Below are 16,261 nucleotides of genomic sequence, written 5' to 3' on the forward strand. Positions count from 1 at the left end.
GTTGGCTTTTTTTCCCTTTCTTTTTTTCTTCCTATCCTCTCTTACAGTGTGTGCGGTATTCTGTGATACCTGAGCTCCTGGCATTTGTTTGCAAACATTTCAGTTGTTTGTTATTGATCCATCTCCAATTCCTGAGCTGATTTGGCAAAGACGGTTCCTTAATTGTATTGTTTACCTGGCTACCATTCTTGCCTTTCACTGCTCTGACTTTTGCATGTTGTCACCTTTTCATTTACAAAATTACCCTATTCTGTTATACCAAACAGACATGGAAATAGCATGGATGTCTTTTTTCAAAATACAGAATAACAGTTTTCAGAGTTTTAGAACCTTATTACGCCAAAACTTTGAACTTAATTTTAATTCTATTAATTACTTTAACCAAATTTGGCAAAAGAAGGAAAAACTGGGATTATTTTTTTTCCACAATGCATTGATATGTTTTTAAGTTGGTGTTTTAGAAAGTGTCTTGTATTGCTCTTTTTAACACTATCAGTTTTATTTTATTTTCAAGCAGATATTTGCATACTTGTCTCACTGGTGCATAAAAGATTGTTTCTATTCAAGGAGCCTATACAAAGTCTCATTGTACGGAATATTAGCCAGAAATACAGGGTTCAGGCATCTTATTTGTATAAATAAAAACCTCGATCTGCTTTCATTTTGTCCATCTCTTTGCTCATTTATTTCTGAATTGCTGTTCCTCTCTGCTAACATACCAAATGGAGGAACATGTCTGTGGTCACTGTGGTGTTTGGTGTTAGTAATCTACAGATTGCAGCTCCTTAAATCACATAGTAGATGATAACAACTTTAAAGGAGGAGTTATGGATTCAGTTGATAATCTATGGATTAAATTCTCTCTCATTTTAATTGTGATGTCTGATTCCACAGTACTAACAGAATGAAGAGAGGAATACTACCACAGGCTCAGTGTAAGTCACAGTAATTGTGCCCTCCATTAATCTTATTTTCTTGATGCGTTTGCCTCCCTCCAGTCTGCTGCTTTCACTTCATTTTGTAGCTTATGAGGCTCAGACAGCCTGAACTTTTTGAAACTCTTCAGAGCGTGGCCAACTTGACCAAGTTTTGTGTTGATCTGTTACCTTACTTCCTGTCTTATTCACCATTAAGTCTTTGAATTTACATGCCAGCATTTCCAAACTCTCCTCTTTCTGTGCAGTTGTGGTCTCTTGCCTTGTTTGCAAGTCTCCTCATTTGATTTTTCAGAAAACCAGGGTTTTGGAGCAGTCGCATGTAGGTTAGGCATTTCCTATTGTGATCCGTACTCTTCTCTGACAGGAGTGCTTGGGGAGGTAGAACCAAAATCAAGATAACACTAGCATGTTGCTCTCAGTTCTGTCCGCATGTAGCTTGGCTTGATTGTAGGTGTCTGTGTCCTGTTGCATGTTGAATTGATTAGCCCAGAACTCTCTTTGAGTCTGTGCTGCCAAGCCAGATGGTGGCTTTTGTTTTTACTGTGTTGGCGTATTTTCCTTTTCTCTTTCCTTTTTGCATGAATCAGCAAGCACAAAAAAATGAGGTTTCCACCAGCTACATGTTTTCTTGCATTTACATCCTTCTTTCTGTGATGCTGAGGAACATGTCCTGTGAAAATTTTGAAACTTGCTGTGCTGGGAAAATTTAGCCAGGTCTATGAATGACTTTGTAATGGTTCGACTAAAGGTGTGACCGTGAACTGCTGCAGTTAGGTGTGCATGTGCACACATTGCTTCAGACAGCTTTTATGTGTCTGCGGTGAGGTTACATTGATTTAACTCATTTAAGTTAGCATCACACCTCGTGTGTGTGTCTAAACGGTTTGTAAATATTTTAAAAAGGTACTAAATCTTTTTTTCTCATTTTCATATGCTATTTCTCCTGAAGTACAAAGTGTTGAGAGTGTTTGGGTGGTGTTAATTAGAAAACTTGTCTTAAACCTTTTCCCATCAGTGAGCATGGATTTATTGTGGATTTTTTAATGCATTTTTTAATGCATATTGATTTCAGTTGATGGCATTTCTCAGTGACTGCTTCAAAAGAATAAACTAGTTAAGCAAATATTCAAATGAGATCATTGCCAATGAAGCGTATTTACTTACCTGTGTAGCGTTGTCACAAATTAACACCCCCTCCAAATCTAGATGTAGTGCAGTTACATGTTTTCTGTCATTTACATTAGAATATACAGTAGTGTGATAACCTTCTCGTGATTTTTACAGCAATAGGTGGCAAAAGGTATGGTTCATTAAAATCTTTATTGTGTAAAAACCAGTTTACCTAAAATCTCTTGCTTGTTAGAATTTTTTTTTTTTCTTCCTTGATGTGTTTACTCAAGGCTATAGATACTCTCTTACCTATGGGAAAGGCATGCTCCAGTGCTTAGGGGAAGGAAATCTCCTTACATTAGGAGATCTTAGGTTTTGTTCCCGTATCTGCCACTGGCTTGGAGAGGCTTTGGACAGATGATTTAATTTTGCTCTATACATGTGTTCCCATTGATGAAATAAAGATATTTCTTCAAATATCAGAAGACTACTCTGATTGCTTGGGAAGTGCTTTTAAGTTATTTAATAAGAAATTGCTATTAACTGAAAAGTGTGTCATGGAGAAAAGCTTCTAGAACAATATTGTAGTTCTTGATTTCTGCCAGAGTAAAGGGAGGAGAAATTTCATTTACTTGACTGAGTGACTTTATCTTCCTTTTCATAGATTGAACAGCAGAGTCTTTATCTCATTTACAGAAATGGGATACAGTGCTTCTGTTTTGTGGATGAGAGAAAAAGTTTCATGTTGATTTCTATTCTTTTTTGTCAAATTATTTGCCTTAAAGAACAGTCAAAGCAAAGAAGATGTGTTATCTTCATATTCTCTTTTGGTTTTGTTTTTTGGAATGGCAGACCCCTATTAGAAACTGGAACGTAAAGAAGAGTTGCTTGGGTGAATGATGCTCAGAGATACTATGAAGTCCTGGAGTGACAGCCAGTCAGACCTCTACAGCAGTGACCAAGAAGAGGAAGAACAGATGATTTTTGGAGAAAATGAAGATGATTTGGAAGAGATGATGGATTTAAGTGACTTGCCTACCTCACTCTTTGCTTGCAGTGTTCATGAAGCGGTGTTTGAGGTACAGGAAGAAAAGGTAAGGTGGAGAGAGGTATATTTGGGGCATAGTATTGTAAGTATAGATACAGCTATTGAACAGCTTTGTCTGAATTTTCAGTGTGTTACTGCATATTATAATTGGAGGGGAAAAAAAACAACCCAAAGAATTTGCCTGGTGAGCTCAGATCAGAATGAGTACAGTTACCAAAGAGCAGATAATACTACACTTTTCTGGCATTTGACATTGTTAATAGGTACAGAGTGCTTCTCCCATGAAAAGCTCTTCTGATTTTTTTTCTTTTTTTCTCTTTATCCAATGTACCACATCCAAGGGCAGATTTAAATAAAATCTGAAAGCAGATTTAAATGTTTTATTTCAAGGCAAGGATTCTGTTAAAAGAGCATTATAAATTTGCAGGATGTATGTTCCGACTTGAACACCTTGAAAGTGGCTTATAAAGACCTTACAATAATCTAAATCTTCTCTGGCCTGCTAACATTTATATTCAGTCAAATCTGTACTTTCCCTTTGCTTCCAAGAGCATCAGGGAAAATTATGTACATTATATGAATGAGGGAAGATAGGAGGGGCTTATATGAAAGTTTTGGTCTGCAACTTCTTCAGTTTCGGTTTACAGAAGTACTGATGAAGCCTACAGTTTTGCTGAAAATTTTCAGCATCTGAGGGAACAGTGTGGTGTCAGATAGGAAATGCTGCTCTCTGCCTCAGAGGTGCTAAATTGTATACTTATATTTAAGTCAATCTTTCAAATATTTGCTGTGAGCTGAATTCCTAAGCCAGTGCTCCTAACAAATGGACATAGTACATTCAAAACAAAAGGAACAGTGATCGGTTGAGAACATGCACATGGTGTCACATAAACAGTTTGTAAAGCAGCTTACAGATCCCCTTTTGGGTAGGGAGGAGGATATTGCATAACGAGAGCTGCTGTTCTTATAGTTTGTTGTAATTGTATTCCTATGGGTACGAAAGACAGATGTCAGAAAAGGCTGTTGAGTCTTCAGTGGCTTATTTTCACATGTAATGCTTTATTTTTTCTTTCCCATGTTTTATAGAGAGAATGAGATACAGTGCACTAGCCATTATTTACATGCCTGGTGTCAAATGCTTTTCTTCAAAGAGTATGAGTTTTTGCTAGCCTATGTATGTCAGTAGAAGGGTTAATTTCTAGCCTTGTATATTAATGCTGTTTTTACTGGAAGACAAAATGGGCAGTGCATAAGAGTATGTAAATCATATGTCATCTAATTAAAAAAAAAAGCAAGATGACATCCCCTTTTCTAGATAAATTTTTAACTCACCGATGACTAATTTAAACTGTTACTGCTTCTACTAGATCAGCTTCTAGTTCAAAAGACTTGTAAGTGGGCAGCAGTCCATTTGTTTCGGTGGTTACTGCCCTTGGAAGAAGGTAGTAAAGCATCAGTTGATGAATGGAACATTAAATAATGCACTGGACTAATTTAACTCTCATGCTACAGAAATAGCAGTGCCCCATAATTCATTGTGTGTCCAATATAGAACGTGTGCACTGGAAATGTTGCCTTGCTAAATTGTTTTGCACGTGTCTACATGGGATCTGTCATTTTAATGCACATTTGCTTTTTTCCATGAAAGTATTCCCACAGTATGTCTGTGCATACAAGGTGTATCAAGGGAGATGTGCTAGCTGTTTCTCTAATGATACTGGGATAATTAGGTGCCACATTAAACCTCTTGTAAATTTAACCACAAATTAAAAAGTTTTCACTTCAAATGTAGTTTTTAAAGTGTATTGATTGTACTATCAGCAAGCTAATCTAAGCTGATTGTCATAGCCAAGACATTAGTTTAGAATATTTCAGAATTATACATTATATCTATAAATCGAATGCTTACTATGCAGACTTCTTCCTAGTGCTTGAAAGAATAGAGGTGCTTTGACATATTATACAGCTTTTATCTGTTTTATGAAATTCAGCTTAGTCAGCCCCTGGACACGTTTCAATGGCTTGATTTACTTCTACCTACATCTTGTTTTAAAGGCTGAATGCACAGCAAACAGTTCATGAAACAAATGGAAATTGTGCTGTCTGTCTACAAACAGAAAGCAATTGAAAATTTGTGGTGGTTTTAGGGTTTATTTTTTTAGGGGGTGGGGTGGTTTTTTTGGTGGCACTTACAGTTTTGCTACCCAATGTTCTTCTAGTTCATTTGCTAACGCTAGGAAAGCTTGCAGCACTTGAGAGCAGACTATCAAAATCAGTCTTCCTCTTCCCTGATTTTGTAGTAGTCACATCTGTAAAAAAATAGATTGCCTGGTTCTGTATGTAGGCATAAATATTTTATGCTACGCATTTTCATTCGTGAAACTTCACATAAGTGATGATTAATATCTGGTAAGGAGAAAAGGCTAAAAAGACACTATTGATTTGAAATCTATATATTTAATTCTTATGAAGCATTTTGCTCAGGTTCTGGTTTTGCCCTAGTTCTTTCATCCATTTGTTTGACATTTTCTAGCTATATTTCTGGTTTTACTGTTGATTTGTTAAAACAACACTTAAACATTAACAGGGCATGTTCAATTGACTGTTGTTGAATTTAGTGCCATCAGTTTCCACTTTTGTTTAAGTGTTGTAGGTTAAATATATGGTATGTTTACAGAAAAAATGTAAGATGTCTAAGTTGGCATACATTTTTTAATAATTTTTTTCTTGTACGTAGCATCTAAAAGTGTTTTTTCAAGTTTAGTTCAAACAGCAGAAGTTAAAAAATTCAGAGTAAAAGTATTTATTGTTTCTTTCTCAAATACCTTTTTGAGGGCAACATCATGATTGGAACGCTGTCTTCATCATTTTCAGTTCCAGGTTTGATCCACTAGATTGCAGTTTTGTGTTTGTCAAGTACAAAATTTGGCCAGTGTGTAGAAGGAACAGGTTTTCTGATTTAATAAAGACCTTGACGTTGTACAGATTGGAGAGAATTGTGCAGTAAAATCATATTTTTGTTAAAACTAACACGGGCATCATCTGAAGAATTTCTTCAGCCCTATTTAAAATGAAACCACCTCATCCTGTAATTATTTTTAGAGGAATGAAGGCATCAACAGGATTTTTGTAAAGAGATTGGTGTCTATTGGAATCAAGCAAATTGAACTATTGTCATTGGGAAGAGTTCTTAATGAAAAGATATTACTTTTTCTCTTATTTGCTTATGTAGATCTCTGAATAACTGAGTATTATCAGAACATAATAAATAAATTGAAAAGAGATTGCTTGCATACTTCTCATCTGTTGGTTTTAATCTGACTTTTTACAGTGAATAAAATTTTTTTTTTTGCCTAATGTATTTAAGCTAGGGAAAAAAAAAGAAATATCTGAAAATTAGGTCTCTTGTAGATCACAGAACTAGTAAATTAAAACAGATTGAATTTCACAACAATGCAGTTATTATTTATTAAAGAACTTGATGATAAGATTCCATAGTCAATAAACCGTGATTTTTTTCAATTTTTTATTTTTGTGAACAAGTGTTGTTTAGTAATAATATATTTTTGTCTCTTCCAAAGTAGTCTTATTAATTCATCCTGAGAATTTTGACATTTTCCTTAAGCATTCAGTACTTTAGTTTATCTAATATAAAAATTAACTGATTTGCGTAGTACTTCTGGAGACGCTTGGGTGAAAGTCATGTGCAAGTACCAGTATTTTTGACATCGGCACCTTTGAGTAACTGTCGCTAGGTGGCAGTTTGTGTATTAAGAGTTTGAGAGGCTCGTTCACATCAATGCGCTCTTGGAATTCCAATTTAAATAGTGAGACAAAGCAGTGCTACACTGAATGCAGATTTGCAAGTGGGGTAACTGAGGGAAGTATGGAGTGTGCAGGTTTAGGAGATTAAGGAAATTAGTGAGATTTGGGAAAGGAAAGTGAAAGGAAGATGTGTTTTCATTGAGTGAAAATGTTCATTTTGTGTTTGGAGAATCTTTGTACTTCATCTCCAGGAAAGATTTGAAGCACTTTTCACAGTCTACGATAATCAAGTTACATTCCAGTTGTTTAAAAGCTTTAGAAGAGTAAGGATAAACTTCAGTAATCCAGAGGCAGCAGCAAGAGCACGGATAGAACTGCATGAAACTGACTTCAACGGCAAAAAGCTGAAGCTGTACTTTGCACAGGTATTATGGAACACTAAGATGTTGTACGTGTGTCCCTGTTTCTTCTTCATACCACATTTGCCCATGAGTTTCATTTGTGATAAATATCTGAAGTTACCTTCAACCTCATTCCTCTACGTTGAGATGTATTACTTTCACTCATTGAGAAATTCATGCTTCAGGGTACAGTTTTGCTTTTCAGCTTGACCTTACAGCGTTGTAATTGGTATGGAACAGTTGCTGCGTGGTGACACAAACCATCTTCCCCCATACATAAACAGAAATGTGCTGAAAGAAAATATGTGGATCCGAAGGTTTCTTTATAATAGGTGCTTTACAGACACATTCTTCTTGTTGGATTAGCAGCTTAGTATGTGTCATATACAGCTACATTGTCAACGCTTACATAGGCATTTCTCCGAGGTGCCGTACCAAGAGCACTGACAAAAGCTGTACTACTTTTATTTTTAAAGCTGGGCTAAATTAAGCATTGCTAACACACAGCATGGACATGCATTATTGGGGAAGGAGACTTAAAAAGAGAATTAATATTTGTCATCTTATTCTGTATCTCCTGGCTTTTGTCTGCAGGTGCAGGTATCCAGTGAAATAGGTGACAAGTCCTACCTCCTTCCTCCACAACCTGTTAAACAGTTCCTGATATCACCACCTGCATCTCCACCAGTTGGATGGAAACAGAGTGAAGATGCAACTCCCCTGATAAACTATGACTTGCTTTGTGCTGTCTCCAAGTTGGGACCAGGTAGGAATATTTACTGCTTTTGTTGCGTTACTTAACTTCAAAAATAGTTAACAAGGGAATTTATCTACTTACCTTTCTTTCTGTGTGAAGAAACAGAGTCTCTCTTACGTGATGTTTCTTACTTGAATAAAATGATCCATCACTTTTTTTACTTAATCCGTTAATTGAAAGTATAGCATGGAACTGGACTGTATGGTACTAGCTCCCTCACATCCATTTATTGAATTTTGTTATAGTGTCAACATTAAGTAACAAACAAGAGGAATGAGAAGTTCAGTCTCTGGCAGATGGACAGCTCCAGTTATTAAGGATGCTAATATGTACTTTTTGTGTTTAATCGTCAAACTTCTTTATGAGCCTTCCTAGGAAACATGCTGTTTGCTTTCTGTGAAAAGCAGGGAATCAGGAGGCTTAATGCTTTCAAATGCTTTTGTAGCTTTTCATTTACAGATGTCATGTAAATGTACAGCATAAATGGTGCCACTTAAAAATTTGTATGCTGCTGTTAAAGGATTTTCAGTCATGGGTTTCTCTAGTTTCGCTTTATTAACAGTGCAGAGTTGGGCCACCACTGCAATGAATGGCAAACTTCAAAAAATTTCGCAGTCTTATATACCTTTTACCACCCATTATCCCAGTCCAAAGTCTTTGTAATTTTCCACGTGATCTCAGTTCCTATGTCGTTATCATTCACCAGTTTATCCCATTAATTCTTGTCTCCCGGTTCTTCTGAAGTTAGCGGTCGTAGGCAAAAGGTCTTGGGTCACCACAATCACTTATCTTCTTACACATCAAAGATCACCTTTGAATTTCTGAAAATCACTCAGACTATTCTATTAATTTATTTTGTTCTAAAGTTAATAACTTACTTCCATGTCTCAGGTCTAAGATGTATGATTACATTCTTCTGTTGATTCAGCTTGACTGGGTTTTTTTAGCCAGCCATGGTGGGGGCTACACATAGGACAAATAAGCAGCTTACACATATTGTTTTCTAAGCACCTGCATTCTATTAATCACATCTAAAGCAATCTCTAATCATTAGTTATATGTCTGATATGAATAGTCTTAGAAACAATGAGGCTTAAGGCCTAGTTCCCTTTACAATTCCCTCCTTTTGTTTTTCATCGCACTCCTGTGATCCTATTGATAACTCCACATTTCTCTTTCTATCTTCTGTATTAGCCTAGAGCTACAACTTAGCATTGGAACAAAGCCATCACACATAGTACTGTGATTATAACAACAAAGACTGTTACAATTAGTTATTTCACCTAAGTAGTCAAATTGGGAAACCAAAATGTTAACCAAGAGAATGTGTCAGAAAATCCCCAGGATGTGTCACCTCTTTGAATTTGTTGCATTGTGGCACTAACCTCCCAAATTTTCTGGGCATCTGTTATTAATTCTCCCAATCGATCAGTATACATACAGCAACTGGTATTTAGGACAGTACAAACTCCACCTCGTGAAGCCAGAATCATGTCTAAAGCCATTCAGTTTTGGATAGTCATTTTTTAAAGTTCAGTTACCTCTTTCTGGAGAGTGAAAAGTCCGTGAGCAGTTGAATTTCCTAATTTTTCAATTTCTCCAGAGACTTTTAAGACTGCTTTTTCCAATTCACTTACTCCTAAAGCTGGAATTAACCACCTATCAAATGAATGGAATCTTGTTGGTCTTTCAGTCAAAAGATTTAGAGTTCCTTGGGTTTGAATTAGAAAGGTTCTATGCCATGTTGCACTTGAGACAGCTTTTGGGTGAATTTCCAAATCTGTAGACATTACTCCTAGGGTACAAATACCTCCCCAATCTGGAGGCAAAGCTTTATAAGCTTTGCTCCCACATAACCAAAAAATGCCTAGGTCCTCAGGTGCTCGCCAGCTTAAACGCAATCATGAATTGATAGAAGTTGTGTTTTGACATTGAGTCCAATTTCCTACAAATGAATGATTTTTGCATAAATGTTGATTATCAACGCTTGGGGGATAGCATCTTTGTACACAGTGGACTTGTGAATAATCTCCTGAATTTGATAGTCTTGTTTCCCAAATTTGTTCTTCATAAGATTCGGAAAAAGTAGTATTAAACCAGTATTTTTTCTAATTTGCACTTTTAGGAATCGGTATTCCTACTAAGTGAAATCCTTGATTCACTGTCTTTGGTAGAGCAACACAAATCCAACATTCACTTAAATTTAGATTATTAGTAAAAGATTTCATCAATGACACATGCATATTGTTGGTCCAGGCAGTTTCTACTTGGTTAACATCCCTAGGTTTCCATACAAATTGTTTTAACACATTCAGAGATGACATGTTATAATATGAATGAGGATAATCCATGTGACGGTGCCAAAAATTCCACTCAAGATTAGGTCTCCATTTGATTATTACAATCCTAAATTTGAAAGTAAAACAATTGCTTGATAGATAGAATCGATGGCAGCACCAGTCTCCCTTACCATAAATTCTCCACATTTGATGGTCAAAGCACCATATTGCAATTCCCCATGTTGGTTCTTGAACATGAATATGATATACAGGATAAGTTCTCGGAATGCCATATCCCCACCACTGTTTAGAAAAGCCATGACTGTTCGACCAAGTATCCCACGGATCATCAAATCTACTTCTTATTTCTCTCGAATTCTGTGCCAACATTAGAAGTGGATAAATAGGGGGTCTCTGTCTGGTCTTCGGATAACTAGCTAAAAAAATGACCTGTCCAGGCTTTGCGCGTAGGTGTGTAATTTGGCCCGAAAGTTGAGAAGAACAATCACTGTATTTATTAACAGTTCTATTGGTACGGGCATTTCGATAGCGCAATGCAAATTTTGTCCACAAGGTGTCACTCCAGGGTAGAATACAAACAAGTACAAAAAGGAATAATACTTTACAATTGTCTATTATTCTTCAGATTCTTTGTGGGCATGTGAATGATGGATCCAGGTTTCTTTCCCAGATATCTTGATGGCATAAAAAGAAGTTAGTAGAACAGAATAAGGTCCTTCCCATTTTGGTTCAAATCTGGTTTTTCTTCTGAAGTTCTTTATATAAACTTTGTCCCCTGGCTGTGTATCATGAACTTGGATTTCAGGGCTTATTTCCTGATACTAATAGTCATGGTTACGCACTTGGAAAAAAGAATTTTGCAGATACAAAAGGTATTGTGTTACCTGTTCATGTCCATCCAAGAGGCTAGTCTTTGCTGGCACATATGTACCTGGAACAGCAAGTATTCTTCCAAAAAGGATCTCAGCCGGAGAAACTCCAGTTGGTTGCCTTGGAGTATTCCTAATATCCCACAAAACCAAATTTAAGGCCTCAGGCCATTTCAAACCAGTCTATTTACGAACCTTTACTAACTTCTTCTTCAATGTCATATTCATTCATTCTACTTGACCAGATGATTCGGGATGATCTGGAGTATGATATTTATTAAAAATCCCTAAAGAATTGTAAATCTATATCAGGATAGCAGCTGTGAATTGACACCCTCGATCTGAATCAATTACTTCAGGAACCCCATACCTTGGAATGATTTCTTTCAATAAGGCTTTTACTACTGCCTTAGCATCATTTTTCCTAGTTGGGAAAGCTTCCACCCATTCTGATAGTTGATCAACAATCACTAACATGTAAGAGTACCCCATTGTTTTTGGCATGTCTGCATAATCAATTTGGAGTTTTTTGAAAAGGAAAGGTGGCTGGAGGTCTTTTCCCACCGGGAGGTTTAATTCGCACCGAAGCATATTGTCTGCAAAGCTTACATCCTATACAAATTCTTTTTGCTGCTGCATAAATTCCCGGGGCTGCCCAGAGGCTCTGGATTCGGAGCGCTAGGCTCTCCGATCCCCCATGGGTCCTCTCATGGTGCCACCACATTATCGGTAATTAATAAATACCTTTTTGGAAGGAGAGGTTTGTTATTCAGAATCCACTGCCCTTCTCGCTGGTGGGCTCCCAGCTGAGTCTATTGTTGTCTTTCTTCTTCAGAGAGGTCTTTATACAGCTTACTCGCGTCTGGGAGCTCAAATGTTATTTTATGTTGTTACAGAGACATAACGGATACCACCTGTCGTGCTGCTGCTCTACCGGCTTGGTCAGCTAGAGAATTTCCCTTTGCGATCATGTCTTGTCTCTGTGTATGTGCCTTTACAGCTCACAGATATTTCAGAGGGCAACTGGATTGCCTCTAAGAGGTCTTTGATCTGTTGTCCATGGGCAGCAGTTGTTCCCACTGAAGTCAGAAAAACCCTTTCTTTCCATAAAGTCCCCGTTGCATGACATACACCAAAGGCATATTTAGAGTCTGTATAAATGTTAAGTCTTACTCCAATCGCATATTTAGCAGCTTCAGTTCGAGTAACTATTTCTGCTCCTTGTGCACCTAAAGGTGCAGGCAAAGATCTGGCCAACAGTACCTGTGTTTCTGTGTTGACTGCGAAACCGGTATTTCTTCAACCTTCTTCATAGTAAGATGAGCCATCCGTGAAGAGTTTTAAATCAGGGTTATCTAAAGGTTGATCTCTCAGGTCATCTCGCGGCTTGCTGGTTTCACTTACGAGATAAACACAATTGTGGTTATCTTTTTCTCCATCAGAAGGTAAAGGCATTAAAGTTGCAGAGTTTAAAGTATTGCACCTTTCCAGTTTCAAATTATCAGCCAATAAAAGAATTATTTCACATCTATGTGCCCATTGTGGAGACAAAGCTTTCTCCACATATTGCTTTAACAAAATTTCTACCTCATGGGGTACACAAACAGTTAGTGGATGACCTAAAACAATTGTTCTGGTTTTCTCAACTATTTCAGCTGCAGCTGCTATTGCTCTGATACAAAAAGGAGTTCCTTTTAGTTACTGGATCCAGTTAGCTATTTCGCTGAATCCCGGGATCCAAGGACGGCAAAATCTTACCTGTCCTAAAAATCCTCTCAACTGGTTTTACATCACTGGTCTAGGTATTTCTTGAATTGCTTGAACTCTTTCAGGGTGTACTTCTCACCTTCCGGGCTTTAATATAAATCCCAAATATTTTACTTGCTGTTTGCAAAACTGCAATTTAGATGGAGATGCACAGTGTCCCTTTTCAACAAGTTGGATACTGAATATCTGTGTATCTTGAATACAATCATTCTCAGTTTTACTTGCCAATAATAAATCATCAACATACTGCACCAAAATAGATTTATTTGGAAAAAACTATATCTTGTAAATCATTCTTCAAAATCTGAGAAAAAATTGTTGGTGAGCTGGTAAAATCTTGTGGCAGCCTCGTCCAAGTAAGTTGTTTCCCTTGCCAAGTAAGGGCAAAAATTGGCTGGCTTTCTTCAGCAATTGGAATATTAAAGAAAGCCCCGGTAAGGTTAAGCCCTGTAAAATACTGTGCCCAAACTGGAATCTGGGTTAAAATCAAACTAGGATCTGGCACCACAGGGTGTGGAGCAATTACATGCTTATTCACTGCTCATAAATCTTGAACAAGTCTATATTCAGGATCTCCATCCTTATCTGTCCTATGTCTACTCACTGGCAAAATTGGGGTATTATAGGGACTACGGCATTCTTTCAAAATTCACTTTTCTAAAAAATGCACAATTTGTTTTCCAATGCTAGGAATGGCTTCATTTATAATTGGATATTGCTGAATTGAGGGAGGAGTCCCTCCTTTGTTTTTATCACAACTGGTTCAGCAGATTTTAATAATCCTACTTCATCTCCTGATGTACTCCAAAGTTCTCTGGGAACTCCAGCTAATTTTGGTAGTATTTTTAAATCACTATGGTTTTGTTCTTTAAGTTGGATTACTTCAGAACCCATTACAATTAATTGGATCCCTGTAGGCACCAAAGAGATAAATGTGCCAAATTCCTGCAAGAGGTCTCGTCCCAGAAGGGAAACAGGAGAGTCTGGAGAAATTACAAATCTTCGCCAGACTGATTTTTTCATTCAAAATTACTGGTAGTGGAGTAGACAAATATTTTATCTCTTCCCCCACCACCCATCCCATATTATCACAGCTTCATTTGACATCTGGGGGATTTCAAAATTTAACAAAGACAAAGTCGCTCCCGTATCTACTAGGAAAGTAACAAGAATACTGTTTACCTTTGCGGAAATCTGACCGTGCTCATCTACCTTGATTTCGACAGGTTCCATTGCTCTTTTTTAGTTTCCAGAGAAGAGGAGTACCGTTCTTTACTGTGAATGAGGTCGTGGGGGTCGGGCAGGTGGATGTCTTCCTCAGGTTGCAACAGGTCTCAGTGGACACTGTCTTTGCATATGTCCTAAATTTCTACAATGAAAAAACTCTAAAGAGTTAGCATGTTGGGAAGCAGGGGGAACTCTGTTTTGCCCCCCTCTTCCCCTAAATCTCCCCCGAGAAAATCCCTGACCTCTTATTCATGGTTTAAAATTCTGAGTAATTGCTGCAGCTAACAGCCTAATTTCTCTCTTCTTCTTTCTGCTCTTGCTTTCTTTTGATTTTTAATTTATCTTCTTCCTGTTTTTGTCTTTTTTCAGCTCTTCCACAAAAACAAAGGCAGCAATACTTTGAATTTTAGCTAATGTCTCGCCCTGCCAACATGGCATAAGTTTCTTAAAATATTTACTTATGTCTGGAGCAGATTGATGTACCAAAACACTGATAGCTAAAGGCTCCTGCAAATTGTCACAGGTCATGCCCTCATATTTCAATAAAGTTGTCTTCATTTGTCCCCAGTAATCACTCGGATGTTCATCAGGTCTCTGCCTACATTCTAAAACCTTTGTCCAATTAGTTACTCTCTAACCAGCTTCGCGAACTGCTTCTATTAATTGTTGAATGGCAGCTTGGTGAGCACTAGTTCCTTCTGTGGTTGTGAGATTCCATTCTGGATCTTGTTCAGGCCATGGGTTTAACCCCTGACCTTTCTGAGCAATTTCTCTGTCCTTTTGAAAAATCTTTTCTCTTTCCTCTGCCTGAAATAATTCTCACAGCAGAGTCCTCATATCATTCCAACTAGGGGTATAATCAGTGACAATTCCCGATAACAATTGAGCACATTTTTCAGCGTCATCATGCAGCCGAGGCATCTTCGACTGCCAAGCTACTAAATCACCTTGTTTCCAAGGTTCATGCCCCGTTACTGCAGTTACTGCAGGAACTTCAGCAGGTGCACCTGGTCCTGCTCTTGGCTTTGGGATGTAGTCCAAACTCTTTGGGTACATGTCAGCATCCTTTGAGAAAAGCTCAGTTTCCTCAGCCTCATGGGCCGAGGGAAGTAAACTTTTCCTCATTTTCAGCAGGGGAGTTTTCCTCCTTTGTTGTGCCCAGTTATACCAAATATACCAATAATCAATATCTTGACTTCCAGAGTCTTCCAAAGTAATTCTCAAAAACTTCTGCTTATGGGGTTTAAATGTTCCCTTAGGAAGCCACTCATCCATTGGCCCTCCTCCTCTATTTCTCGTCAGGAATGGCCATTCCTCTTGGCACAATATTATCAATTTCCTTTTTTGCAATACATGTGCCAAGGGTATCTTTTTCCAATTTTCTAAAACCTCAGCAAGGGGCGTCCCTCTTTCAATGCTGGGTGCTGACCCCATCTGTCTTAATATTTTTTTTGCAAGTTTGAACACAAGAGTTTCCCAGGATAATTTTATCTGGAATTACCCATGCCCAAGTCCCTTAGGTGAACTCACCTGATTATTTCTGCCGGCAATTGAGCGTTGGCAACAGGTTTGTCCAGAGAAATATCCAGTTGCTCTCTTTCTCTCGTGTCCTAGAGTCCCATCTGGGGTGCCAATTCTGTTAAAGGATTTTTCAGTCATGGGTTTCTCTAGGTTTGCTTTATTAACAGTGCAGAGTTGGGTCACCACTGCAGTGAATGGCAAACTTCGAAAAATTTCGCAGTCTTATATACCTTTTACCACCCATTATCCCAGTCCAAAGTCTTTGTAATTTTCCACTTGATCTCAGTTCCTATGTCGTTATCATTCACCAGTTTATCTCGTTAATTCTTGTCTCCCGGTTCTTCTGAAGTTAGCGGTCGTAGGCAAAAGGTCTTGGGTCACCACAATCACTTATCTTCTTACACATCAAAGATCACCTTTGAATTTCTGAAAATCACTCAGACTATTCTATTAATTTATTTTGTTCTAAAGTTAATAACTTACTTCCATGTCTCAGGTCTAAGATGTATGATTACATTCTTCTTCTGTTGATTCAGCTTGACTGGGTTTTTAGCCAGC

The 16,261-nt window shown here is 37.6% G+C and overlaps 1 protein-coding gene across 10 annotated transcripts in view; it reads left to right on the top strand.

Moving 5' to 3' along the window:
* The window catches only part of RCAN3 (RCAN family member 3), a 28,304-nt gene that overhangs the window by 9,354 nt on the left and 2,689 nt on the right, over positions 1-16,261 (top strand). For 5 of the 10 annotated variants that reach the window (XM_049821204.1, XM_049821200.1, XM_049821197.1 and 2 more), the window contains 3 exons: positions 2,901-3,142; positions 7,113-7,286; positions 7,857-8,028. In XM_049821204.1, coding sequence (XP_049677161.1) covers positions 2,945-3,142; positions 7,113-7,286; positions 7,857-8,028 — 544 coding nt within the window. In that variant the 5' untranslated portion in view covers positions 2,901-2,944. Of the gene's footprint in view, positions 1-894; positions 936-2,900; positions 3,143-7,090; positions 7,287-7,856; positions 8,029-16,261 lie in introns of those variants that run through there. The other 5 variants (XM_049821196.1, XM_049821195.1, XM_049821201.1 and 2 more) reach the window with 2 other exon arrangements.

Source organism: Accipiter gentilis, chromosome 17, assembly GCF_929443795.1.
Source record: "Accipiter gentilis chromosome 17, bAccGen1.1, whole genome shotgun sequence".
NCBI classification, from domain to species: Eukaryota; Metazoa; Chordata; class Aves; order Accipitriformes; family Accipitridae; genus Astur; species Astur gentilis.